The sequence below is a fragment of the Pangasianodon hypophthalmus genome, chromosome 13, assembly GCF_027358585.1.
Source record: "Pangasianodon hypophthalmus isolate fPanHyp1 chromosome 13, fPanHyp1.pri, whole genome shotgun sequence".
Taxonomy (NCBI): Eukaryota; Metazoa; Chordata; class Actinopteri; order Siluriformes; family Pangasiidae; genus Pangasianodon; species Pangasianodon hypophthalmus.
In genome coordinates, this window is record NC_069722.1 from 4,388,746 (window position 1) to 4,416,351 (window position 27,606).

General features: G+C 38.4%; 1 protein-coding gene across 1 annotated transcript in view; it reads right to left on the minus strand.

Annotated features, from left to right (window-relative positions):
- Window positions 1-27,178, minus strand: part of LOC113527979 (C1q-related factor) — a 35,926-nt gene extending 8,748 nt beyond the window's left edge. The window contains exon 1 of the mRNA XM_034309797.2: window positions 25,860-27,178. Coding sequence (XP_034165688.1) covers window positions 25,860-26,432 — 573 coding nt within the window. The 5' untranslated portion in view covers window positions 26,433-27,178. The remainder of the gene's footprint in view (window positions 1-25,859) is intronic.
- Window positions 27,179-27,606: the final 428 nt, after the last annotated feature.

The following is a 27,606-nucleotide window of genomic DNA, read 5'->3' on the forward strand; positions in this document are numbered from 1 at the left end:
AAATGCACTGAAGTCAGTGATGTATGCTATTGGATTTCTATCAGAGATATGTTTGGATATGTCACACACATGATTTATAACATTGAATCTAATAAAAAAAAAACATGCATTTATCCATTCTTTGAGAGCTTCTTTGCTGACATTCAGCTCTTAAATGAGAAACAGCATTGAATTTTTATTAGTGAAGAATGATCAAATACTCAAAATGCAGTTTGATTCTGTGCTCATTTACTTTTAATCTCTAACTTTCATCACTCAAAATGACAATATCATTGAAAATATAGATAACGAAAGAGGGAATGTACTTTTCTTCTTCTCATGATCTTCAGGAAATCCAGAAATTCAAACATGGGACTTGTGGAATAGTCCAAATATTTCTTAGGGGTGAATGTGTTCAGGTAAGTGAGTCGAGTTTGGCTAAAAGGGACATTTTTTATAATCTAAAATAGACGACTTGTGGAAAAGGATGTTCCGAGTGTTAGATTCATTAGAAACATGAATGCAAAAATAATACGCATTTCTAAGTATTTCAGTAATTATATTTCAGGGTAAAGTGAAGTTACAGTGGGCTGGGAGGGCAAAAATGCTGTTTTATTAAAGTTTTAAGTTATTATCTGTGTTTAAAATCTGTTTTACCTTTACTTACCTCTGCATCAGAGGTGAAATACAATGCAACTTTCTGTATTTGAATCTGTATCTGTTTACTGCTTAAAATATTCATATCTATTTTTGTATTCGGGTTTAAACCAGAAGTGGGCGTGGTCTATACCGTAAGTATTTTTGTTTGTTTGTTTGTTTGTTTGTTTGTTTTGCAAACCCTATCACTATGCATGGAAAATATTTTTTTACATTTTTTAAAAATGATCTAACTCCTGAACCAGATGTTCTGTGGAACTTTCTGGCAAGCTTTCTATCGTCTGTCTATCATGACTGAGTAGGAAAGCTAATTACATTTCAAAGCAACAATGTCATTCCCACATAAACAATATTTACAGCTGACAGCAATCTCCATGTAATAATATATCCGGTTTATTTTCACTTTTGGATTGGTTAAACTGTAGACAGATCAGAGACGTTCCCCGGACACGTGATCAGAACTTCTGTAAAGCTGGACGCACTCGGAGCGCTTCTGCTCTCCTTTAAGCAGCGTTTCAGTCTGATGACTGTGTGATTCTCCAGCAAGATTTTCATTTAATAACAATGAAAACACTGAAATGAATGAAATAATTATTTTTGCAGAGCGTTGTTTTTCTTGTTTTTCTTGAATGCCTGTTTATTCTTAACTATTTTCACTGTCTACATTTTCTCTTTCTTTCTTTCTTTCTTTCTTTCTTTCTTCTGAATGCCTGTTTATCCTTAACCATTTTCACTGTCTACTTTCTTTCTTTCTTTCTTTCTTTCTCCCGAATGCCTGTTGATCGTTAACCATTTTCACTGTCTACATTTTCTCTTTCTTTCTTTCTTTCTTTCTTTCTTTCTTCTGAATGCCTGTTTATCCTTAACCATTTTCACTGTCTACATTTTCTCTCTTTCTTTCTTTCTTTCTTTCTTTCTTCTGAATGCCTGTTTATCCTTAACCATTTTCACTGTCTACATTTTCTTTCTTTCTTTCTTTCTTTCTTTCTTTTTCTTTCTTTCTTTCTTTCTTCTGAATGCCTGTTTATCCTTAACCATTTTCACTGTCTACATTTTCTTTCTTTCTTTCTTTCTCCAATTCAGATTCAGAACTTGATCTTTGTTCCGTCAGCAGGGTTGCCAGGTTCTGTATAGAAGGTGCGTGTACTGCAGATATGTGCCGTACTGTGCGCGCACCACTGTTAACTTGTTTCCTACGAAAAGACTTTTCCTTTGTTCAAACACTTTAGGCTAGTTTCGTGTCTTTTTGTCTGGTTTTTGGGTTGCAGTTAGGGTGGGGATTTTGCTGAAACCCTCCCCATGGCCTTCCATGAGAACTGTTCTTTAAAACTGCACATTTAAGTAAAAAACTTTTTGTGTTCGTTCCTGTGGGATTTCGAAGCACACTCCTTGTCTGAAGCTGGCAAGCTTTCAGAAGAAGAAGAACAACAGAAAAACGAATCCTTCATCTACAGGTGGGATCTGTATTCGTTTTCCTGTAAGAGGAGTTATTTGTTCTCGGATTTCGTTACACAGCTCCATACAGATTTGTAAACGTAACATCAGTTGGACGTTGGTGGAATCAGCCGGTTCTTCCCTGAGAGCAGGAAACCGGCGCGGAACAGCAGGTGAAGAACGTTTACGACTCCATACTGTAAGGATGAACGCTGCTATGAACTATAATGTCGAAATAAGATCATCATAAGATCAGGGTGTAACGTTATCCTTGATGAATATCTTTTCTTTCTCTCATCCTGTCTCTCGCTCTTCCTCTCTATTTATCTTTCTTTCTATTTTTTGCCATTTTCATTGTTTACCGTCGTGATTAAATCTGGCGAGTCTAATATCGATGTGCAAACAAAGGATGCTATTCTGAATCCGCCGCGCCGAGCGTCCAGTGCATATTAATATCCGATAATCCGGCGTTCGCACACACAGTCAGGGCGGGAGCCTTACGGGAGCCTTATTACAACGTTTGCTCTCTCCGCACCCGGGGGAGTGTGTGTGGGATTTTGGTGGAGAGGATTTTTGATGAACTCAGTTTTAGTCAAATTTTCTTCTCTCTCCACTTTTTAATATCAGGCTCTCGCGGGAGTACGGACTTCCAGAGGTGCAGAAGGCTGGATATCATTACAAGCGTAATTAAAAAGCAATCGGGTTGCGGCTGGAGCCTCGGCTTGTAGGGGTTTAACGGAGTCTTATCCTGATTCACTGAGATAGACGAGTCTGAAGCTATGATTTCCATCTGTAAAATCATTAGAGGATTGTAAAAGATAACCATGATTACGACAAACCACGAAGACGAGTGCTAATAAATGTCAGACGCTGCATGTAGCTCGCTTGCTAATTGGGCATGACATCATCTTTTTTTTAAATCATCTGCTTTTTCAGCTGTCTGTAAGTGTGATGATTTAAAGCCATCAGTGTAAAACCTCCACACCAAGAGGAGGCGCTGTTACAGCATGTGCTACTCAAATTCCCTTCACACGCCTCCTGTGATTAATCAACATCAACTACGCTTAATGCTCTTCTTTCTTTCTGTCTTTCTATCTTTCCTGAATCCCTGTTCTTACGTTCTTAATATCTCTTTTCCATGTCTACATTTTTCTTTTTCCTTCATTCTTTCTTTCTTTCATTCTTTCTTGAATCCCTGTTCTTCCATTCTTAATATCTCTTTTCCATGTCTACATCTTTCTTTCTTTCTTTCTTTCTTGAATCCCTGTTCTTATTTTCTTAATATCTCTTTTCCATGTCTACATTTTTCTTTCCTTCATTCTTTCTTTCTTTCTTGAATCCCTGTTCTTCCATTCTTAATATCTCTTTTCTGTCTACATTTTTCTTTCTTTCTTTCTTTCTTTCTTGAATCCCTGTTCTTCCATTCTTAATATCTCTTTTCTGTCTTTCTTGAATCCCTGTTCTTATATTCTTAATATCTCTTTTCCATGTCTTCATCTTTCTTTCTTTCTTTCTTTCTTGAATCCCTGTTCTTACATTCTTAATATCTCTTTTCTGTCTCCATTTTTCTTTCTTTCTTTCTTTCTTTCTTTCTTTCTTTCTTGAATCCCTGTTCTTACATTCTTAATATCTCTTTTCTGTCTCCATTTTTCTTTCTTTCTTTCTTTCTTTCTTTCTTTCTTTCTTTCTTGAATCCCTGCTCTTATGTTTACTCTTATGTTTACCTTTTCTTTCTTTCATTTCTTTCTTTCCTACCATTTTTAAACTGATCTTACCATTTTTTTATACTGATCAGAAAGACCACAGCCCCGCCCACCTGACTTCCGCTGATTCACCAGACTGAGGTTTATGTTCAGCTAGATAAAGCCAGAGCAAGCCAAAGTCTTTCCCCTTCAGTGAACTGGCTTTTCTGCTGGATGAAGGTTATTCAGTCTGACCACTGCAGAAAAGCACAGTTTTCACATTTCTCTTGTATCGCCATAGCGAGGAGTCAAAAATCATAAACACTACAACTAAACCGTCGATCCCATGTCTGCTCACTGTCTCATGCTAAACCTGCAACTGTGGACGTGCTTCATCCCACTGATGATATAGGAATAGATCCAATAGTACTTTGGGAAATGAAAAGTGGATTTACTGGATTGAACCATATCGCACATAACCCTGTCCACCTTATGACTCCTGCATGAATCATTCCGAGTCGTATATTAATCATGATCTGATTGCGGAAATGAAAAGCAGTTTGGTTAGTGTGAAAAATAAAGGCTTGTCCATCTTCCTGATACAAACACGTTATGAGGCAGAGCTGTCATTTCTGATCCTAAGCGATTCGAATCATTTGAGTGAGTTCAGAGAATCGTTTGAAATGAACCAGCCGCCTTATTCACTGAGTAAAAGTGTACAGTCTGCAAAAATTTAAATGCTTAAAGTATTTAAAGTACAGATAGTTGAAAAAGTAGTTAAATACAGTAATGAATTATAGAGAGATTTACTGTGTATATAGAGAGAAAGCGATAGAGCTGGTGGTTTTGTCTTTATTCATTCTGCTGGTTAGAAAGATTCAGTAAAGAGTGTAGTAATGCATAACGCTTTAGAGCATCATGTGGTTAAAGACTCTGAGGTAAAACCTGCAGAAAATGATTAACAACATCAGCAGAAATCTCACGTCTCCATTAATTCCACTAAGCTCTTACTGAGCATGGTTTAAAATTAAAATAATAACAACATAGCATTTAACTCTCATTATTTAACTCATTTGTTAAGACAAACAAATCATGAACCATTAATACACCATAATAGCATAAAAACCATTCATAACTAACGCTTGTGTTTTTTTTTTTTTTAAATAATAAACCAAATAACTCCACAATAAACAATATGAATCTTCACCTTATTGAACGTATTTATGATTGTTCACGGATATGTTTAATATTTCGTCCTGGAGACCAGAGTATCATTTAGGAACAGTCATTAGGAAAGTAGATTTTTGCTCATTTATGTGCAAATATTTTAAGTCATGGGTTCAATAAACAGACAATGCAGGTGTATTGTCTTAGCATTTCAACTATCTAAATGTCAATGAATGTGTAAATGTGTAAATTTGAATGTGTAAATGTGTAAATTTGTTATTTATGGTTTCTTGATGTTGAGGTTCATCGTTTGTTAATGTTCACCTATGCAGTAAATAATGTTAGTTAAGGAAAATAAATAAAGAAACAAATAAATGAATAAATAAGTAAATTGTTCTACTTAAAATGGACCAATAATTTGCCTTTTAAAACAATTTTTAAAATGTGCAAATTTGTTATTTTGTGTAATTTATGGTTTAATATTGTTCAAGTTAATTTTTTTTATGCTTACTTAATAAATAACATGCACTAAATAATGTTAGTAAATGTTAAATAAATAAATAAATAAATAAATAACAGCGATCCTACTAGCACGGCTACTAGTAATGTTAGTTAATGCAATAATAATAGAATAATAATAATAATAATAATGGAATAATAATGGAATAATAATAATAATAACTAATTAACTAATAATGTTAATTAATGGAATAATAATAATAATAATAATAATAATCAAGCAAATTTCATTGATTGACTTAAAGGAATAAAGGAATATAAATCTTTTTATAAGACAATTTAAGTTACTAAAGGACACAGATGGACATTCTCTCTCTCTCTCTCTCTCTCTGTGTGTGTGTGTGTGTGTGTCTGGGTGATGGCTCCCTGTTGATTCCTCACTTCTCTCCTGGCAGGTTTATCCCAGATTGCGGAGCTCCATGGTTAAACTGAAGTGTACGTCTATCCTAATTACATCTGAACACGGAAGCGTGAGCCGCATCCTAAACCCATACTTACAGAAAACTCTTCATCCACCGCTCGAAAAGAAGGAGAAAGAAAATCCCGGATGTGTCTCGCCGAACGAACGCGAGCCAACCCTGCTCTCTGTAGCAGCTCTTCCTATTCTCCTCACGCTGTAATTTATTAAAGAATCGACCCTGGTCGAGACCATGACAAGTTCTGGAGAACAAAATGAAGAAGGCTTTCCTCCATCTGTCGCTTGGGAAGGAATTAATCTCACCAGCTGCTCCCTGTCCTGTTAAAAGCTGGTCTCAGAGATGTTTAAATACTGTGGATGTAACACTTAAACAGTGATTAGAGGTGTTTAGTAAGAAGCAAGCGAGGCTTTGGGATGAAAGTTTGGATCTGAAAAAGCAAGCAGCAGTCTCATCGAGAGCATAAGTGGTTTTTTCGCTAATTAGTAATGGCTGTCTCAAGCTTTCATTTCCAATCCATATTATTTGTACAAGTTCTGATCAATTACATGCAGTTCATAACTGCTGAATTCTTGATTCTGATTGGTCAGAAGGTGTACAAACCTAACCATACAAAGAACCACTGAGGAACCTTTTTTCCGAAAGTGTAGCGATGATGACCAGGGTACAGAGAATACAATGTCTTTTTTGTTTCACATCTACAAACACTAGTAAATTTACAGTTTTACTTCCACATTATCTGAATATTATCCATATATCAGATTTCCTCATGCTTTTAGTGCAAGTATCATGTTCACACTGGGCAACTCAACACTACTGACACCCTCATGAAATACTAGAACTGCTAAAAAAAAAACTAAAAGTAAAAGCCCTTTAGTGACTTTATTTTAAAAAGACACTTTTTGAGCAGATATTAGCTACTGTCCTGCACTCGATATGGCTCTGCAAGCTCACATCACAGCTGAGAGAGCAGGTTCTCTGATCACCAACCACCCAATCACCAATCATTGATCACCATTATTCCCAACCACCAATCACTGATCACTATTATTCCCAAAAACAATCACTGATCACCACTGTTCCCAATCACCAATCACTGATCACCATTATTCCCAACCACCAATCACTGATCACCATTATTCCCAACCACCAATCACTGATCACTATTATTCCCAAAAACAATCACTGATCACCACTGTTCCCAATCACCAATCACTGATCACCATTATTCCCAACCACCAATCACTGATCACCATTGTTCCCAACCACCAATCACTGATCACCATTATTCCCAACCACCAATCACTGATCACTATTATTCCCAAAAACAATCACGGATCACCACTGTTCCCAATCACCAATCATTGATCACCATTATTCCCAACCACCAATCACTGATCACTATTATTCCCAAAAACCAATCACTGATCACCACTGTCCCCAAAACCAATCACTGATCACCATTGTTCCCAACCACCAATCACTGATCACTATTATTCCCAAAACCAATCACTGATCACCACTGTTCCCAACCACCAATCACTGATCACTATTGTTCCCAAAACCAATCACTGATCACCATTATTCCTAAAAAAAAAATCACTGATCACCATTGTTCCCAACCACCAATCACTGATCACCATTATTCCCAACCACCAATCACTGATCACTATTATTCCCAAAAACCAATCACTGATCACCACTGTCCCCAAAACCAATCACTGATCACCACTGTTCCCAACCACCAATCACTGATCACTATTATTCCCAAAACCAATCACTGATCACCACTGTCCCCAAAACCAATCACTGATCACCATTGTTCCCAACCACCAATCACTGATCACTATTGTTCCCAAAACCAATCACTGATCACCACTGTCCCCAAAACCAATCACTGATCACTATTGTTCCCAAAACCAATCACTGATCACCACTGTCCCCAAAACCAATCACTGATCACCATTATTCCTAAAAAAAAATCACTGATCACCACTGTCCCCAAAACCAATCACTGATCACCATTGTTCCCAACCACCAATGACTGATCACCACTGTTCCTAAAAAAAACAATGATCACCATTGTTCATAGCTATTATATCTGTAATTAACTGAGGTTCCACTGAAACATTTCACAATTTAAAAAAAAAAAAACAAATTTTGCAAAACATGTGAAGGTCTGTGTTTCCATGTGCTTCCATTTTGGAAGATGATGTAAAAGTGATTAGTCACAAAAGACAGTGAGACTCAAAGTGTCCAGCTGAAAACAGCAGCATAATAAAGATTTAGCGTTTGATGTTCATTCTTCAGTAAGCGCTTTATCCTGCTCAGGGTCGCGCCGACGTCTGCTGTTGCTTTCGTTAAAGAAGTTAAGAAAAGCTTTTCCTATTGCAGTCTAAACAGCGCATGGGATAGATGATGAAAATCGTGTGTCTGCTAGTGAAACCCCACGTTGAACTGTGATGAATGTGCGCTAGCCAGCTAGCAGGAGAACACGGCACATTTACGATTTGTATATTTAAAGATCATGGCATTTTTAATGATTAATGGAGCATAAGAGGTGAGCAGATGTTCTCTGGGCATTGTGGTCATTTCTCAGGTATTTATTATTCACCATAGATTATATTCACCGGTTTAAAATTTCATGTTCAGGGACAATTTAATGTCCACCTTCGTCTCCGGTCCACAAACTTAAATGAGCTCATTAAGCTACAGTTCTACAAAGTTTTGATTCGAACCATGCTTTACAGAAAACACACCCCTAATGAGAACATCGTTCATCCCACAAGCTCTCCAGAAAAAAAAAAAAAAAAGAAAAAAAAAATCTTTGGAATCGCACACAGCGTCCTGGATTATGAATCTTCGTGACGTCTTTAGCTGCGTGAGGACGGAGTGGAGCGTCGGCTCAGCTCTTCCGAGAGTCGATTTAGTGAGTTACGGAGGCCACGTGTGTATTACGATACTTATAAAGAGTCTCAGATTGATGGAGTGGCCTCCTGTCGTCTGGGCTGCGTAATGAGGAGCGCGGTAATTGTGGTCTTTGGGGGAAGAGAGGGAGAAAGATGAGGAGAGGGAATGAGGGATGGAAAGATGGATAGGGAGAGAAAGAGGGAGAGAGGGAAGGATATTGCTACGCCATACATTTTTCATGAATTGGCCAATTCATCAGGAACTGCCGGCTCGAGAGCTGTTATCATATAGTGGCGCTTGTTTATTTCCTTAGGTGAATTAGGTGTTAAACATACACACACACACACACACACACACACACACACACACACACACACACACAGAGTTGAGCAGAGTGACAGCCAACCAGTGGTGTGTATGCTAGTGAGAAATGCTAGTGAGAAGAACTTCGTTGAGAGCTAAGAAGTTTTCTTGTTAATCATTTTGTGTGTGTGTGTGTGTGTGTGTGTGTGTGTGTAAGAGTGAAGAGACATTAACATTAGCATGCAGGTGTATAGCTGTGTGCAAAAAAGATGACACTTGATGGCTCCAAGCAGGTTGACGTCATGCTACATTTTTGCCCTAACGAGATAAAAGAAGTTTCATCCGAAAAATCCTTTATTTTGCCATTTCTGCCACAGCGCTCTTGAATTCTTGATTCTGATTGGTCAGGAGGTGTTGAGTACTTTTTTTCTATAACAGAAGCTCTGATAATAGTTCTAGCTACAAGGCAAATCACAGCTTTATATTAATGTGCTCACTGTTATACGATATCGTTTCTATAGTAAAAACTTACACAAGGATTTGGGAGGATGACGGATACTCCACATATTTATTTAACATTTATGGAAGGAGTCTCCAGTGTCAGTGCTTCATAACAGTCAGAGACAAAGCTTTAACTTTGCGTTTTCCGATGCAAAGTTAGGAAAGGTCTTCAAGATGGAGGAGTTTACGCTTTGTGGTTTATTAGTAACGTCACGAGCTGTGTATTGGTGAGGGAATGACTCTTTATAGCTGCTATAACGTAAGTGAGAACAGGAACTAACTTTTTTAAATGGTTTAAAAGTATGATGTGTTGTTTTTAATAAAAATCAATAAAAACATTATAATTGTTGAAAAATTGCTGTGGTACAGTATAAGAGAAATAAAACACTTGGGAAGCTAGCTAGCTGAAACACATTGTGAAGGACTAAACTTTCACTTCTGGTCGCGTTTGGTGTGTGTATTTTTACTGTATTTTCTCTGTGTAGTTTACGAACTGATCCTTTTTTGTTTTCATTTGGATAACTACCCTGCTAGCTAACATTCCTTATAAACTTGAGACAAGATGATGTATGACGTACTCAAGGTGGTGTATGACGTCAGCTCTGAATCATTTATTTTAGTTTGTTTCCTGAAACAATAATATTTTTAAATTAAAAAAATCTTACGCACTGCAGCTTTAAACTTTATGAACCTTCAAAATTCCTTCAAAAGAATCAGCTCCAGAATTGGACATGACTCTGTGTGTGTTTGTGTGTGTGTGTGTGTGTGTTTGTGTGTGGATGTCTGAATTCATGATAAGAGAAATAATGTGAAATGATGTGTGTGCATGTGTGTGTGTGTGTGTGTGTGTGTGTGTGTGTTTATGTATGTGCTCATTATACAGAGCGAACGCTCTCATGAGTCAGTGTGTGAGCCGAGAACGTATCAGTCAGGCGCTTATTTTAGTGCATATGCTGTGAGCAGCACTACCACACACACACACACACACACACACACACACACACACACACACACACACACACACACCAATGTGTCTCTGTATATACACCCAGCATGCTGCCTCCCAGGAACTGCTGTTTGACTGATGTGCGTGTTTGAAGAGCGAGGCCAGCGCCTCTGAGCTGTGACTTTAGGATTTTCTGCTGCTTTCTCATAAATGAGGCTTTTTCCTGCTGCTCCTCGCTTCCCGGCTTTGACGTGCTCGGCATTTCCGTCCACCCCGGACACGTCCGCCGCTAATAACCTGACAACACCCAATTACAGCGTCCTTAATGTTCCACTCCGTCAAGTGGCAAATGCAGCATCCAATTAGACAACAGATCAGGGCGAAGGTCGTGGCCCCGCCTCCTCGCTGCCTGATTAGAGGACAGAGTGAGTGAGAGACTCTCAAATAACCAGTTGTTAAGAACACTCCATAACAATGGAACTTTCCAGCTTTATCTGCCAGTTATCACTTAATTAGACACCAGTTGTATTTCAAAAACTTTTATTTCTAGTAACAAGCTTTTCTTTTCTCCTCACTCAGACGCTGGACACTATTTAAACTTATTATGTGTGATAATATTATGTATTATAATACTCATAGATGTGTTTAAATGTCAAAAAAGAAAAAAAAAAGTTTTGATATAAGGATATTAGACGGTTTTTTTTTCTGTTAGATGCAGGACCAATGAATAAGAAAAGTTTCTCAGCGACCATCACAAAATGTACTCTTAATGCTTATAACGTTAAAGTTTTTTTTTTTTTTTAATAGGAGCTATGAATGAATCTAGAGTATATTTCTCACACTTTATGACTCAAAAGGGTAAAATACAGTAAACTTTTCAGTAAATATGAGACCACATATGGAGTTATGACGATATTTGGATAATTTAATTACAGTACTATGCAAAAGTCTCAGGCATGTGTAAAGAAATGCTGAAAAGCAAAGATGCCTTTAAAAATAATTAAATTAACCTTTTTTTTTTTTTTTTTTTTTTTTTTACATAAATACTTCTGTAAAGATTCTATTGTATTTTTAAAAAATCAGGATGCCTAAGACTTTTGCACAGTACTGTACAATCTGTAATACTACTACTAATTATTATTATTATTATTATTATTATTACATCTTAGGGTCCCTGGAGAACTAGTGGTTAGGTCACAGCGCTATCACCACCGCGGCCCCGGTCCGATTCCCTGCCAATGAACCAACCCCACAAATCAAACATGCGGACCTAACGAGAGCAGCCGAAAGAAGAACATCATCATTATTATATCATCAGTCGCATTTTATTCACCACTACACACATACATTGTCTCTCTTCTAAGAATGTAAACTCGAATAAACTAGAAAGGCTCACGTTTGCTTTCGTCAGTTTTCTCTTTACGGGAAAAAAAACACAACAACTCTTGAATAACGTCAAATGCTTCAAAAGGACATGACGCTGTGAAAGTTATTCAATCCAGTATACAGGTTGCTCCGAGGATCTCATTCATTTCCAGTGTCCAAAAGTTGGTTTTGAAGCCAGTAGTATTTAAACTTTATACAAGATTCTGAAGCTTCTTGCCAGAAACGTGCACAAATAAGCACCAGACGCTCTGTGTACTGAGGGAGAAGGGTCCAAACTATCTGTGTGGTTTAATTTGTGGTTTATTTTTCAGGTTTGTTTGTTTACAGGGGTAGGCTGAATGACCCCCCCCCCTCCCCCCATAGCTACACCACCGTACTGCACGCTTCTACTTACATAACTAATCAGTGTGATTTTACAAACCTAAACACGATCCTTAATTAAACCGGGACATTAAAACATGTGTTTATCCAGATGGCCAAGTGTTCGTCACCTAGTCGTGTATAAATTACCAACAGACTGCGTGTCAAGAAGGAATTCACCCCGTAGAGAAAAGCCTTCGTCGAGACAAAGAAATAGCGTAAGCAATCTTTTCTGCTTTATATGCACTTTATACGCATTATAGGTGCTGCTCTGCTATTTTATCAGCATCCAGATAGGTCATGTCTGTGTTTTTCTCCCTCCACCCCTGAATTCTAGTCCAAAATAGTTAGGTGCAAAAGTTTGCACCCCCTGCAGTGATTTTTGAATGGGAAACAGACCTCTGTCTTACAATTTACCTTCCATAAAATACAATTCAAAAATGTTTATAATGAAATGTGGCTTTTCAAAGGATAAAAAAGAGGTTGGATACAGTACTAAAGGCACAGGGTAGTATTCAGTAAGTCGAGATGCAGGCTTTATTCCTTCATTATTATCTAAACATTCACTATTGTGCCTTTTCTTGTTAGTACATTAAATATCTCTTCGCAACAAATTCAATTTCCTTACACCACAGTGCTGTTGAATTCTCGATTCCGACTGGTCAGAAGGTGTTGATGTCAGGAAAAGCACGTTTATTTTAATACATTATCATTTCTATAGTAACAACTCATTCAGAGGAGCTTGTATAGAGGACGCTCCACATAAATGAATTGAATGTGTCTATTTGTTGATATGGTGAAGTTTTCTGTAAGGAAATGTTTCTTTTTTAGTTTTTTGGAAGGAGTCTCCAGTGTCAGGCTGTACCTTTAAAGTTTTTTTTTTACACTGCAAAGTCTTCAGGACAAGTTCGGACTTTCCTGTTTCTTTGTAAAAATGACAAGCTGTGTTTTTTTGAGATAGAGAGAGAGAGAGAGAGAGAGAGAGAAAAAAAAACAAGGAGTTATTGAGGGAACGTTGGGTTTTTAACTGGATTGTTTTTAACCCACCATTTTTAGAGTGTAGCTACATGATTATTTAGCTAGCTAGCTGGTGAAGCTAAGCATTGTTGGAAGGTAATGTTAGCCGGCGTAACACATTTTCGACTACACTGCTTAGCTAGCTAGCTACAATCTGAGATAGGTAATGTTAGCTAGTTATGTGCAGCGGTTCAGCTAGCTAAAGTAACAGTGTGTTACTTTTAACGTTAGACAAACAACGTAACATTTTTATGGCAGCATAGCTACTAAATTTTATGGACTGCTTCTTTCAGACGAAAGTAGACGAAAGTAGTCATTAGTTGTAAGATGTTGTGTCTTAACGTTAAACCACAACATATGTATGTATTGTTTATGCATTGTAAATGTAGTGATTTATGTTAAAGAAGAAAACGTCTCCATGTTATTACACTTAAATGTACTGTATTTGGACTGTAAAGTGAAATTGCTTTATTCAGGTCTGTGATTTTCCAGTCCAGCCTTTTTCCTTGAACTTAAGAGGCTTTAATGAACAAATTGCAAAGCATATTCAATGATGTGAGTGTCCAAGGCTGTAGCGCCAACAGGAAACAAGGTGTGACTGGTGAAAAATGTGTAAAGCTCACTGAACAGAGAATTCTGCATGAATATAGGACACACACTTGGCCTCGCTGGGTTGAGTACGGCCCATTTGCGGCCCAGGATTTTGAAGAATCCTATATCCGCCCCTGCTTATCTTTAATTTTATGCGAACTTTTGCACTCAGCTGGAGTCTATCTGGCATTTACAAACAGCAACAGATTTCTGTGACATGCCTGTTCCGAGAATTTGTAATACATCGAGGAAAAAAAAGAAAAAAAAAACCCCGAAATGCTGGATGCTTTGAATCCTATCACTGTATTTACTGTATTTAAGATTCCTATAGAATGGAAGTCAATGAAAAAAAAAATAAATAATGATCATCTTCAATATTGTGCTATATGGTGAAATTAGTTATCATCATACGTATTTGTATAAAGGGGTACGAGAGAGATAAGGAGAAGGCTAGTTGGATCATGTTGCTCTGATGAGCCGAGACCATGAGCCTGCAGGAGAAAATTCACCGGAGACAGAGTCTGGACGCGCTCAGCTATAATGAAGTTCAAACAGGCTTGTGAGGATTAATGGCAATATTAACAGAAGGAGCAGGAGGAACAGGAGGATGGCTGCCAACGCCGCCTGGCTCCCATTCAAGGTTTTTAATTATGATTAAGCAGCTCTGCTGGCACAGTACAAGTGTCTCTGCTTACACCTTTGTCTTTTCCTTTCTCTGTCCCTCTTTCCCTACCGCTCCCCAACTTAGGAAAGGATTCGGCACTGGTTCTGGCGCCTGCGCCTCGACTATGCAGAAGCGGAGGAAATGCAGGAGACCTGCAGAAAAGCAAGACAGCTGACATGTGGAGCCAGGGAAAAGGAGGAGTTTTATTTTGAAGAATATCTGGCATGGAGAGGAAAAGAAGTGTTCACAAATAAGCATACGGAGGGGTGAAAGCGACGAGTTTGGAAAGAGGATAACGCAGATTGAAAATAGACGAAGAGGAATGTCTACAGTATGTGGGCGTCTTTCTGAGTGTGTGTGTGTGTATATGTGTGTGTGTGTGTGTGTGTATATGTGAGTGAGAGAGAGAGAGAGAGAGAGAGGGTGAGAGAGAGAGGGTGAGAAACTGAGAAAGTATCCTAGAGTCAACAAAATCTTTCGAGATTTAGGGGAAAGAAATCCAAGTACAAGACCTTTAAAATCACGCTCGTAAGCTCTTAATGAAACATGAACAGTGCAAATCTCAAATCCTGCAATATACGACACACACACACACACACACACACACACACACACACACACACACACCCACAGGTACGCCTGCACTTTATACTCTGTCTAAATGCAATCAGTAGTGTCCTAGAAATCTAGGATGTCCCCACACCAGCAATGAGACAGGAACCTTTCCATGCTGTTACAGTAAAATAATCAACAACGGGGTGGTGCGATGAAGCTGTTACCACACGGAAGTTGATTGTTTTCCTGTAATGGCACGTCCTCAAGTGTTTTATTCCTCTTACACCATAGCAATTTGCCAAATTGCCAATTTCTATTTATTGAAGAATGATAGTGCATACTTTTTTAAAAATCTGTTTAGAGATACATTGAAGTCTGTGGAATGTCTGCAAAACAAGATAGTTCCTTTTTTAGTTCCAGATTTTAAATCAGAGCAAAATTGAATGATACTTTTGGTTTATTTGCTATTTGATTTCATATCACACTACATATAATAAAATGAACCAAAAAAATTGGCTGTCAGGGATGTAGAGCTGAAAACGTCAGAAATACGGTGATGAAAAATGGTAAACAAACCATTTCTAAGTGTGCCTTCAAATTAGAAAAAGGTTATGTCGTTAGTCGTGCTTTGAATAAATTTTTACCTTTTTTAAAGCATACAATCAAAGCAACGCCCTGTAAGTAAAGCAATATCAGGCTTTCCACAAGAAAACTGGTCTAAAGCAATTTCGTGGCAAGAAAATTAATACTCATTTTTCTGTAAATGTGGAGCAATAACACGGAGGCTCATGATCTCTAGCTTGTAGGATTTAACAGTATCATTTAACAGACAGCCATTTGAAACATTTACTAATTCTGTCTAGGAAAACCCCGCCCCCATCTTTCCACCTTACAACAATGTTAATGGTTATGTAAGGAATAACACACAACAGACCATGCAGTTATATGAATGAAATTATGAAAATATATGAAAATAATCCACTTCAGGGTGGTGTGATTACAATTTGTGCTTGATTGCACTGTGCTTTTTAACTGTTTATAGTCATATTTAATATTATGGAATGTTGGCAAGAAATGTTAGTTCCTGTTATCATTTATGTTACAGCAGTTTTAAACAGCTGCTGCGTAACTCCTCTGTCCCGAAGACTTTCCCATATCAAGAAGTTAGAAAGATATAAAGCTCTGACACTGGAGACTCCTTCCAGAAATGCTAGAGAAACATATTACTAACACCATATCAACCATAGTTCTTTAATATTTCTTTGTTAAACACCACATTTTTTTAACCTCTTTTTTTTTTTATTATTATAAATCATTTTATTATCAGGCTAAGATTATGTGGAGCGTCAACCATGAAAATACATGTATATGAGCTGTTACTATAGAAGCAAAGTATTAAATAAATTAGAACAAGCACATTAATGTAAAACTATCGTTTATGTTACAGCCAAAACTACTGTCCGAGCCATGTTATTATACAAAAATAATGCACACCTTCTGACCAATCAGATTTGAGAATTCAACTGTGCCGTGGTATAAATTGCAGTATGTAGCTACTTACTAGATGTCACAATAGTTGGCTCACTTTTTACAAATGGAAGACGACTCTCGACTCTTCCGGCTCTCAAAAAAAAAAAAAAAAACACGCCCTATTTATCACTTAAAACAAAATGTCCTTATATTACTGCACTTGGGTCACAGTTGTACTTTGTGTGATTAACTGCATTTGAGATTCATGAATACAAAGTACTGATGAACTTACTGCTGAAGGATGATGCAGCTCTCGGTGTTCACGACTCAAAGAGTCAACTCCTGGATCAACGACACATTCCATAAAACTTATAGATGCTATATAAGAAAAAAAAGTATAGATTGGGGACCCCTATGCGGGGTATCATCGGGGGCAGGGTTCCTGTACTGCCATGGCTGCTGCACTTGTTTCCTGCACAGCTCAATACGCTCACACATCTCCAACACAACTGAAGAGTAAACTGTTGCCACTCCATCACTGACCCCCACAGGACACTGCACTTGCACTTGTATCTATTCAGGGTCAAACCGAAACGCATACACACACACACACACACACACACACCGCAATGCAGACACAGCAAATACGAGATGCCGCACTTTCCTCAAATTCAACAGGAGAAAGCACGCACCTACACACACTTCTCTCTCTAAGGCTCTTTAATTAGTGAGGTGGTAACCGCTTTATAAAGATTAGCCACATCTCAGGGTGTGGGGTGTGTGTGTGGGGTGTGTTGGTAGGGTTGTTTGGGAGGGGGAGGGGGCGGGGATCGCGTCTACAGGGTGTGCTTAAAGTGTCTATGAGACAGATCTCAGGGGAGGACACGCAGTGCCTCTACCAGACGCTGTTTTATAACAGCATATGGTCTAACACGCTTACTCGTTTCTGTTGTGCAAAAAAAAAAAAAAGCAGTAATATCCACATACTCGTGTTTGCACTGACTCTGCTGTTCCTTAATGCTGCGGCTTTGGCACGCCGACCCAGACGCAGCAAGAACAAACGCAGCATAATGCGAGGCAGCAAAGTTTTCCCGACAGTGGTGTTATCACACAGGGCCGAGCGCACACACAGACTATGTAAATTTCAAGGATGCCGTCATGAATCTGGACGTTAATTAACGATTTGCAAATGATGGCGAACCTGCGTTTTGATCAAGCTCAAACTGCACAACGATGACCTTTCCTAGACCTACTTTTTACTTTTAATCCACTCAGGAACTGTTAAAGCAGTTGTTCTCCATTTGCAATTGTTTTACACGCAAACAATCTTTTATTAACAATCTTTTATTAGTCACAGTTTTAAAGGTGCAGTTAGTAATTTTTACACATTTTTCCAAACCCATAATAATCATATAATTTCAAAGACAATTAAATTTCTAATACAATTCCAGAAAAAAAATAAATAAAAGTTTCACAAAGATGGATAGTTAATGGTTTTTACCTTTCTAAATAGGGTCTAGGTGGAACCTCTCTGACAGGAAAACACCGTTGTAGGGTTCTACACCTTTAAGAATCTTTAAAGGATCTTTCAGAAAGACTACTGAAGAACTCTTAAGAGTTCTAGGTTCAACTTTTCTGTGGTTTAGTGCACAAATTTACTGCCCACTTTTCCGAAGAGGCAACCAAAGAAGCACACGCAGCTTCATTTTAATGCCTGTGCAAAGTGTTGTTTAGTGTCTGTTTAGTGCTTCAACTGTTCTTTTCTGTAACTGTTTTTGGATTCCAACCTGGTGTGGACATTGCCTAAACTAGAAGCTATTTTTATTTCTAAAAAAAAAAAACAACAAAAAAAACAAAACAAAACAGAGCTAATCCAACAAATTTAGTTGGTCCTATTTAAGAAAAAAATATACGAGCAAATTAGTAGCCTAATTTAAACCCCAATGACCAGGCAGGGACTAAGGATTATCGCACTTTCATGTTAATGATTGTTGTCCTTATTTGAGTATCATATTTAAAAACTCCTTCCTGCTCAAAAGACTTTTTTGTGGCGTCCCACGGGATTCTGATGTGCACCTTTAGTCTCAACCTGATGACCTGTGAACCTGGCTTCGCATGCCTCAGAGGAAGCACATGATAGCATTCGCCTCCCCTCGTTGGTAGTCATGTGATAAGGGAAATGGCCAAGACTGAATCTGGGGGGGAAAAAAAATTTATTAAGTGCTTCTCCTATTCGTATCTGTATTTGTATCTGTTTATAACACATTATCTGTTCTACCCAAATAAAAGGAAAAGGAAAGCAGTGGCTTTAGGCTACGTTTACACGATAACAATGTAGTCAAAAACGGAAAAGTTTTTCTCTTGCATTTTCAAAAAGTTTCATGTATACACGACAACGTTTTCAAAACGATTCGTGTTTACACATATCCGCGATAACGGCCAAAAACGCTGTATTGCGTACGCCAGGCCAGTAGTTGGCGCTGTCACCTTGTTAGTTGGTCGTAATATTGGTGAAGTAAATCTACACTTTGCTGAAGAAGCGTTAGCAAACTCTCGAGCAGCAACAACACTACCATGTACTCCGCCATTGTTGTGTATGTTTGTTCGCGCTTGCCTTTACAATAGACACGTACTGCGCATGTCTACATACCCAACACGTACTACGCACGCGCATGACGTCACCGTTTTCAAAGATTCCCGTATTGGGTGTTTACATGGAGACGATAACGGCGGCGTTTTCAAAAACTTGCACTTTGAAACCCGTTTTCAAAAATATGCGTCCCCAAAATGCCGTTGTTGTGTAAACGAACAGGCAAAACACACAAGAAGTTTCCCCTTTTTTTGGCTGAAAACGTTGTCATGTAAACGGCCCTTTACTTTGTAAAAAAGTAATTCTGCCAATAATCATCCGCGGCAGCCCTAAAACATTTAAACTTATTAAACTTATTTACTCTTTTCAGCAAATACAGAGGTCCTTAAAAGTGAGAACAAACACTACAACTTCACAATTTCAACATAGAGGAAAAGGATTTATGTTTTTATTGCAATTGCAATTTGAAAAAGTACAGACAGCTCCTTTAAAAAAGAAATATAGTCCTTATTGCAATTGATTACTGTGTTTTTGTACACACTCAGTGGAAATGAATGAGAGCTATAGCAGTATTTATTAAACTCTTAGTGTCATGGTTTTGAGAAATATGCTTGCAGTCATTCCACGGCATGCCTTATAGCATAAAGACTGTGTGCGAGTACAAATTCCCTGGCACGCTGCACTCGTACATACAGCAAATAATCTTCAAAACCTGCACTTAGTGGAGTTGGAAGCACTTTTTTTTTTTTTTTACCCGAGTCATAGGTCAAGGAAACCGCATTTCTAATATGTTTATATAAGCCAAAATTTTTATATTAGCTAAAGAAATGCTGAAACTATGCTGCTTACACATGCCCTGCGGTACATAGCGAGGAAATTCAGCTCGGGTTCAGAAGTTCAGAGGGTACAGACTGTAGTCTGAGAGACCAGTCATACACACGCTTTACAAAATCACCAGCCTTTGGACAGCACAGTGAACTCAGCATGGCTAAAAGCACTCATGCAAGTGTTCGAATACCAAAGCCTGCATTTTCCAAGCAATAATAACTGCAGCTTGTGGGCTTGGGTAAAATGTAGGAGCAGGAAGCATTTCATCACTGAGAAAACCACTGTCTCAAATGATTCATCTCAACCTGTCAAACTGACCTTAGTGATGTATGATATAGTCAAAATTCTATACTGATGCAGTCCTACACCTTGAATTATATTTTAAAAAAACAATTTGATGCTAAGTTTAAAGATGAGCCTGATTTTTTGTTAACCAAAATGATTCACATGTTGGATCAAGTCAATGCCGTGATTCACCCAAACCCCCACATCGTCTGGAGCTTGGACAAGATGACCACAGCACGATAATAACTACCACCCTTGCACATTAAGCTTTATAATTAACACGTGACCTTCAATGGCGTCCAAGATTCTGAGTTTTTTTAGTTTAAACTTCTTTCATCAAAATCTTCCTGTATTTTCACTTTCGTTAACGGATTCCTACATTACATTACCCACAATGCTGTTCGACTACCTGCAGATCGTGGTGAAGTGGGATTTACCACCGAGTACGACCTGGAAGTTTCCTACTTCCAAGTAGGAAAGATCAATTTGAACGGCTCTCCTACTCGTAATTCCGATGATGTTGTAAAGTTTCTCGAGAGCCCCGACTTCTCCGACTTGCGATCCTGTGATGTCACTTCAACATGGCGGTGCTCATAATGAAAATTAAGAACAACAAATAACAGCAGGATGTAAGGTTTTTAAGCAGCATTTTGAGTTTCTGTTTATATTTGAAATCACTAAATACTGGGTCATACTTTGCTAACTGAAATGTTAATTCTCTTTCTGCAAGATTCTTTTTTATTCTGTAAAAAAAAATGATTCTGCACTTTCATGTAGGAGGTTCTGAGTTCCCATGCAGCATTGTTGTGAATGTAGCATCTTGTGAATGTATCATCAGTTCATCTTCACCTAAAGACAGCGATGCAGAGGTACGTTAATGATTTAGTCTATCCAGCTATCTCACCTATTCATCTGTAGACTCTGCTCAAACATTTCAGCTTCCATATCGTTGATTTTAATGCTAATACCGCCATCAGCATCATCACGGTCATCATCTTGTAGATCACTAACTAGCTGAGCTGACTCTCTAGCATAACTCAGTGCAACTGAGTGAGAAAAGAAGCTCTTGGTCTATTGTTTTTAGGAGCGAACAGTGAAACTTGACTGTTATCCATTTAGTTTGAGAGAATTTTTTTCTCCTGTTAAATACCACTGTAACTGCACCGTGATGTCAGCACAGAAGACGACCACTAACTCCTCACATGACACACAAAAAGACAACAACCAATAAATTAGCACCACAGATACTTCAGTATTAACACATGTGTTTCAGGTTGGGGTTTTCTTTTAATGAGGCTCGTTTACATACATTACAATAATTATATTCCAGTGACTACTCTCAGTCCAGTATGGATAATGTCTCTCTTTTGTCCTTCCCACCACACTGCCTCTTCCTCCATGCTCTTTAATGACTGCCAGCCCTTTTGAAAGTGACATTTACTTTGTGGAAGTCTGACTGTTTGTCTGAGAACTCAGCTGGACTCTAGTCCTGAAATATCACCAGTCTGGCCAAAGTCCTTGATGCCAAACTGGAAACTAGCAGAAGTAAGAGTTTTCTGGTTAATTATACAGTGTCGTGTCCAGGGTTTTAGACGTGACATGGCAAAGGGTGTACACTAATAGTGGCACTACCTAATTATATATAAGACAGATATTTTGGAGCAAAAATACATTATTATATTGGCTTCATAGGGATTTACTCAAAATATCTAAAACACTACAATGATTTAGAACAACATGAGCAAGATAACGTTCATTAATTGTATGAATTTAATTGAAGATTAGATTTGGGGTGGCAAATGGGGAAACAAGTCTTCTCCCAGGGTTGACAGCTACCACCCTGTGCCACTTGTGGCCACACCCATGTTATTTTATAGTACTCAGATTTATAGCTAGCATAAATGTATGGTTAGCATCCATAACAAAATACAATACAATTATTCGCAATCCTAAAGCATACGTTGGATTAATCAGGATGGTGGAACGAGTGTTTATAGTTGCTACGACGTAAGTGATAACAGGAACCAACTTGCTTCACAGATGTTGCACAACATTAAATGTAACTATAAATGGATAAAAAGTCATGTCATTCTTTAGTAAATACAAAATTGTAATCATTGGCATATTGCTGTAGTATAAGAAGAATAAAACACTTCAGGACATGGTGTTATAGGCATATCACTTAATACAGTTTTCTATTAATATTTTATTCCTCAAAATACTTTTTACTTCTTAACTATAACAGCCTAGATCTACAAGATTTTTTGTTAGTCTGCTTCTCTTGCTTGCATTATTGCATAATTTTCCACTAATCACCAATCTTTAATCAGCAAATTAATACTATTTGGGTCACATTAACATTAAATCCTCTAAATAAAAAATGAAAGTTTAATATATTTAGAAAGAAACTGCATCCACAATTGAATTTGACTGAGAGATCACTACAGAGAGGAGTAAAAGGTTCCTATAACTTGGTACTAGTAAACTTTTCCTTATCGTTGGGGTGCTACCATGAAGGGTACATCATTTGTACCTCTAATATCTTTTAGGGTCTTATGTCTTATTGTAAGGTCTTACCTTCTAATATCTCTTATGCATGGACGTTGTGTACTTATATTTAAATGTATAAAGATACACACTCAATGTACAAAGGATGGAACCCTTATTTCTGAGAGTGTACGCTAGTCTAATATCAAGCATGGCATTTTGAACACAGCCAAAACATGCTCTCTCTTTCTTTATTATTTCAGTTTTGTGTTACTACAAAATGTTAATGAAAGTGTGTTGGTGAAAAGAAAAAAAAAGAGCTTGTGGGGCTTTAACAGGACACATGTAGCCTAAAATAATGATAAAAAAAAGATATAACTGCCTTCCATAAACAAAGAGTTACTATTTATTTCCCCTAATTAGCTACATGAATACAAAAAAACAAAGGAGGGCTTGTAGTGTTGAAAATCTGCTCTGGCACTATAATAGATAATTAATTCCACCTAACACGAAAGTGTGAAAAAGAGTCGAGAGCAACTGGTAGTGAGAATGTGATGCAAAAAAAGAAAATCATTCTATTTTTCTTTTTTTAAACCTCTTTTACTTTCATCTAAAAATATCAAACTTCATGTATATACTTAGAAGAAGAAGAAGAAATAACTGATGATCGCACAAACTTAATTACTAAATGCATTTAAAATGCGTAAAGCTGAAGCCTGTGCTCATGTTGTAGTTCTGAGCGTGTGGATCAGATTAGTGGAAACCGATTACACACTTATTACTGCTCACACACAACAGTAAATTAACTTTTACAACTCTTTTATTAGAGTGTGTATAAGTCACTTGGTCATATGAATTTACTGTAACTCACTGAGAACCAACATTTCACATGCAATCACCTTTTTCAGATGTGATTATGCGAGCAGTATGTGCTAAATGTGTGAAAGTGCATTTCAACATGTTATGCCCTGAGACTGTGTGTGTATTCATTTAAACACATGAAAATGGATTAATCATGTGAGAAATCACATGTGAATATAAATAAACTGCATAAAAAATCATGCGAGTATAAATGAATCATACAGAGGAAACATATGTAAATATAAATGTATGGAAAATCGTATGAAAAAAATCACATAACTAAAAGAATCATACAGAAAAAAAAACAAGTTCTGTAAATTAATCTGTTAGCTAGCTAGTTAAATTTTGGGGGAAAAAAGCTTGTTAAATTAGTTAGCTAGTTAGGTTTTGTAAACAAGCTTGTGAAATTAGCTAGCTAATTAGGCTTTGTAAATTAGTTTGTGAAATTAGCTAGCTAGTTAGGTTTTGTAAATTAGCTTATTAAATTAGATAGCTAGTTAGGTTTTGTAAATAAGCTTGTTAAATTAGCTAGCTAGTTAAGTTTTTTTTAATTAGTTTCTTAAATTAATAGCTAGCTAGTTACGTTTTGTATATAAGTTTGTTAAACTAGCTAGCTAGTTAAGGTTTGTGAATGAGGTTGTTAAATTAGCTAGCTAGTTTTGTTTTGTTCGTTGCTAATATGCTAATGTGTAATTAAACATTATAACCAGCAAGCCAGAGTCCATGCTTGTCTGAGTTGTGGTCAGCTATTTTCACCGGTTAAATATGTATATTTATTATTATTATTATTATTATTATTATTATTATTATTACTCTTGAACGCTTGAGTATGTTTAAATGTATATACTCTTTCACTCAAGCAGATTAAAAAAAAAACAAAAATCAGCTACAAAGCCTATTTCTACTTGTAATTGGGTATGATTTTGACACAGTACACATCCAAACTTGTACTTAAGTACCTACAGCTTCTCAGTACTTTCTTCAGAACTGGCAATAAAGTAGAAAAAAACAGCCCAAAATGTTTGTTTTAAGAAGACTTATAAATGCGTGCTACAGCAAGACAGTATGAGAAGATAGGACAAATGTTTGCATCTTTAAATCTGCATTAATTCAAAGGTTCTTTTCTGGATTTTCTCTTTCCAAACTTTCCTATTCAGTAAGTGCAACGAGCGCTCGTGCATTAGGAGATTGACGCACAGCTCACGAGCGCTCTGTTCTCACCGAAAGAGAGCTCAGCTCGCGTGCTGTGCGGTGAGGCGGCGAGTCGCGAGCGCATGCCAGACGGGACGCATTAACCCAGCAGCAGCAACAGCAGCCCGGAATAGATCATGCACCTGACTGTGATTCGGTCAGACTGACTTAATTAATGTGCATCAGACATACCTGCAGAGTTCATCTGATACACCTGATAGACGCTGATGAGGAGGATCACGTGTTACGCAGTTGGATTTGGACCTGAACCTTTCTGTGCGTCTCCGGGAGGACGAGGTTTGATGACTAGTGATAGAACTAAAATATGCGCATGCATGCCAAAATCTCACTCCCGGACATTAGGCATGCATTCAGTATAGAGTGATACAGGTAAAGAGAGAGACTGCACTGCGCGCGAGCTAGTTCTCCAATGAGAAACACCATAATTACCTTTTTCTTTAAGAGAAAAAAAAAGTGATTAGACTACGCCTTCAGTTCAACAAGACAGACACGAGTTATCGCAGAAAATAAAAAGGCGACAGGCTCTATAATGACGCACATAATCCTGGTGCACAGGTTTAATATTTAGGGGGAAAAAAGACGAGAAAGCTAAGCACGTGCTTAGGTTGCATTAATAATGCGCAATAATGACATATGCATAGAATGATATAGTAATGCATAGCTGAATCACAAAATGAGTTATACTGCATTGCAAAAAACCTTTTCAGATTTTTTAAAACAGTATCTTTGTGTTGAAAAAAAAAGAAGGTGCACCTACTTAGGCTGCCTTATGCAAATATCAACAACAATATTTTTTTTTCAGCCATAGTCAAAACAATACAGTTAAAACAAATTGTAATGTTATATTGCATTACTAAAAGATTTAGACTTCTTTAATTAGAAAGTAGTTTCAAAGCCTTTCCATTGTAACACAATAATAAAATGTTAGAGAATAACAGAGAGAGAGAGAGAGAGAGAGAGAGGAAGAGAGAGAGAGAGAGCACGTGGCTTACAGACAAGAAGTTCTGGCCAAAAATAACTACTTCCTGTCCACGCTCACCTGTCCGTTCTTGCACAGGTCAGCCCACATGCTTGTGCCGTCGCCTCCACGCATCAGCACGTGGTAGATGAAGAAGTAGGTGCCAGGCACGCTGCAGATGAACTTTCCTGATGCACCGTCATAGTTGTTGCCCAGGTTGGTGACGACATCATCGAATTTGAGGATCTCGTAGCCCTCGTGTGGGTTCTTGAGTCCGGCATAGAAAGCAACGCGTGGCTGTGTGCTGTATGTCACCGTGCTGATAGCTCCATTAATGCCGTTTGTGCCGCGGTCCCCTCTTTCCCCTCGGTCCCCCGGGGGCCCCATTGGACCCGGGGGGCCTGGCTCCCCAGGTGGCCCCGGAGGTCCGGGTTTGCCCGGCCGTCCCGGCTTCCCCTGTGGCCCCTGGACGAGCGTGGAGGGTGGCGGCGGTGCCTCAGAGCCTGCACCCGCTGGACCTGTCACAGCACTTTTGCTGCTCAGGTAAGGGTCACACACCATGTGGCAGGCGCCAAGCATCTCATACTGGCCGGCGTCGGTGCTTACAGAGCTCACCAGCACCGGGATGAGCACCACAAGCACCAGGAGCAGCATAACACCTACAGCCGCCGCTGCCAGGCTCTTCCTGCCCAGACCGAGGCGCGGGAGCGGCTGGGTGGCCAGGGTCGCTCTGGCCGGGGCCGAAATGGTGCCTGATGTAGAGAGCCTAAAGCCAAGAGGAGCGTGTGTAAGCGTGTGTGTGTGTTTGTGTGTGTGTGTGAAGGACTGAAAGGACAGCAGGACACAGCTAGTATCCTGAAAAGTGCCTTGAAGTGTGTGTGAAGGAGAAGAAGACCCACATACACACACGTGCCGTCACTTTCCTGCGTCTGTTCGTGGATGGCTTAGCTGCCAGCGTTGGACTGAAGTCTCAGACACCTCCTACATCCCCTCACACACAACTCCTCCCCTAAAAAAAAGTCAATCCCAGGGTTTAGTCGAGAGAGTTGCAGGCTGTGACGCAGGGTGGAGAGCGAGAGGACAAAGTGAGCGAGTGTGAGTGAGAGAAGAGCGGCAGATGCAGAGGAGGGGATGAGAAACCTGGGCTGTTTGCAGAGGCAGAATCACAGATCGAGAGTTTTATACTGACCCTCCCCTCCCTCTTTTCCTCCATCTGTCCCTCCCTCCCTCTGTCCCTCCTCTCCGCTCAGACTCAGTCACATCCCCACAGCCAGAGAGCGGAGGAGAGGAGGACATGAGGGAGGGAAGGAACAAAGTCAGCTGAGAAGAGGAGAACTGAGGAGAGGAGAGGACCAGAGATGTGTCGGTGTAGGAGCAAATAAAAAAGATGTATAAAAAGGGAAAATATAAAAAGGCAAAGCCAGAGGTAATGAGATAAGGAAGGAAATTATGATTAAAAATAGAGAACAAAGTAAATGTGACAGATTGAAACAATTGTTAATAAAAAAAAAAGTGCTTAGTGTTAAAGGTGGTTTCTGTGATTTTTTTTTAAAAGTCAGATCCCTTTTTGTAATATTTGGTAAAGTTCTCCTAAAAGTCTGGCAGACCTCAATAAAATTTCATATCTAAAAAAAAATGATGGACCACGACAACCAACCAATGTGTGCAACGAGGCATCTCTACTTCGCAGCTGCCTGTGAAATAATGTTCCTCTTGGACTAGTCTAGGACTTGGGGGTGTGGCTTTTGAGCACAACAATCTCGGTTATAGAAGTGAATTCTATTAAGAGAGTACTGTATAAATGTCCAATTTGCGTCTATTGGTTATG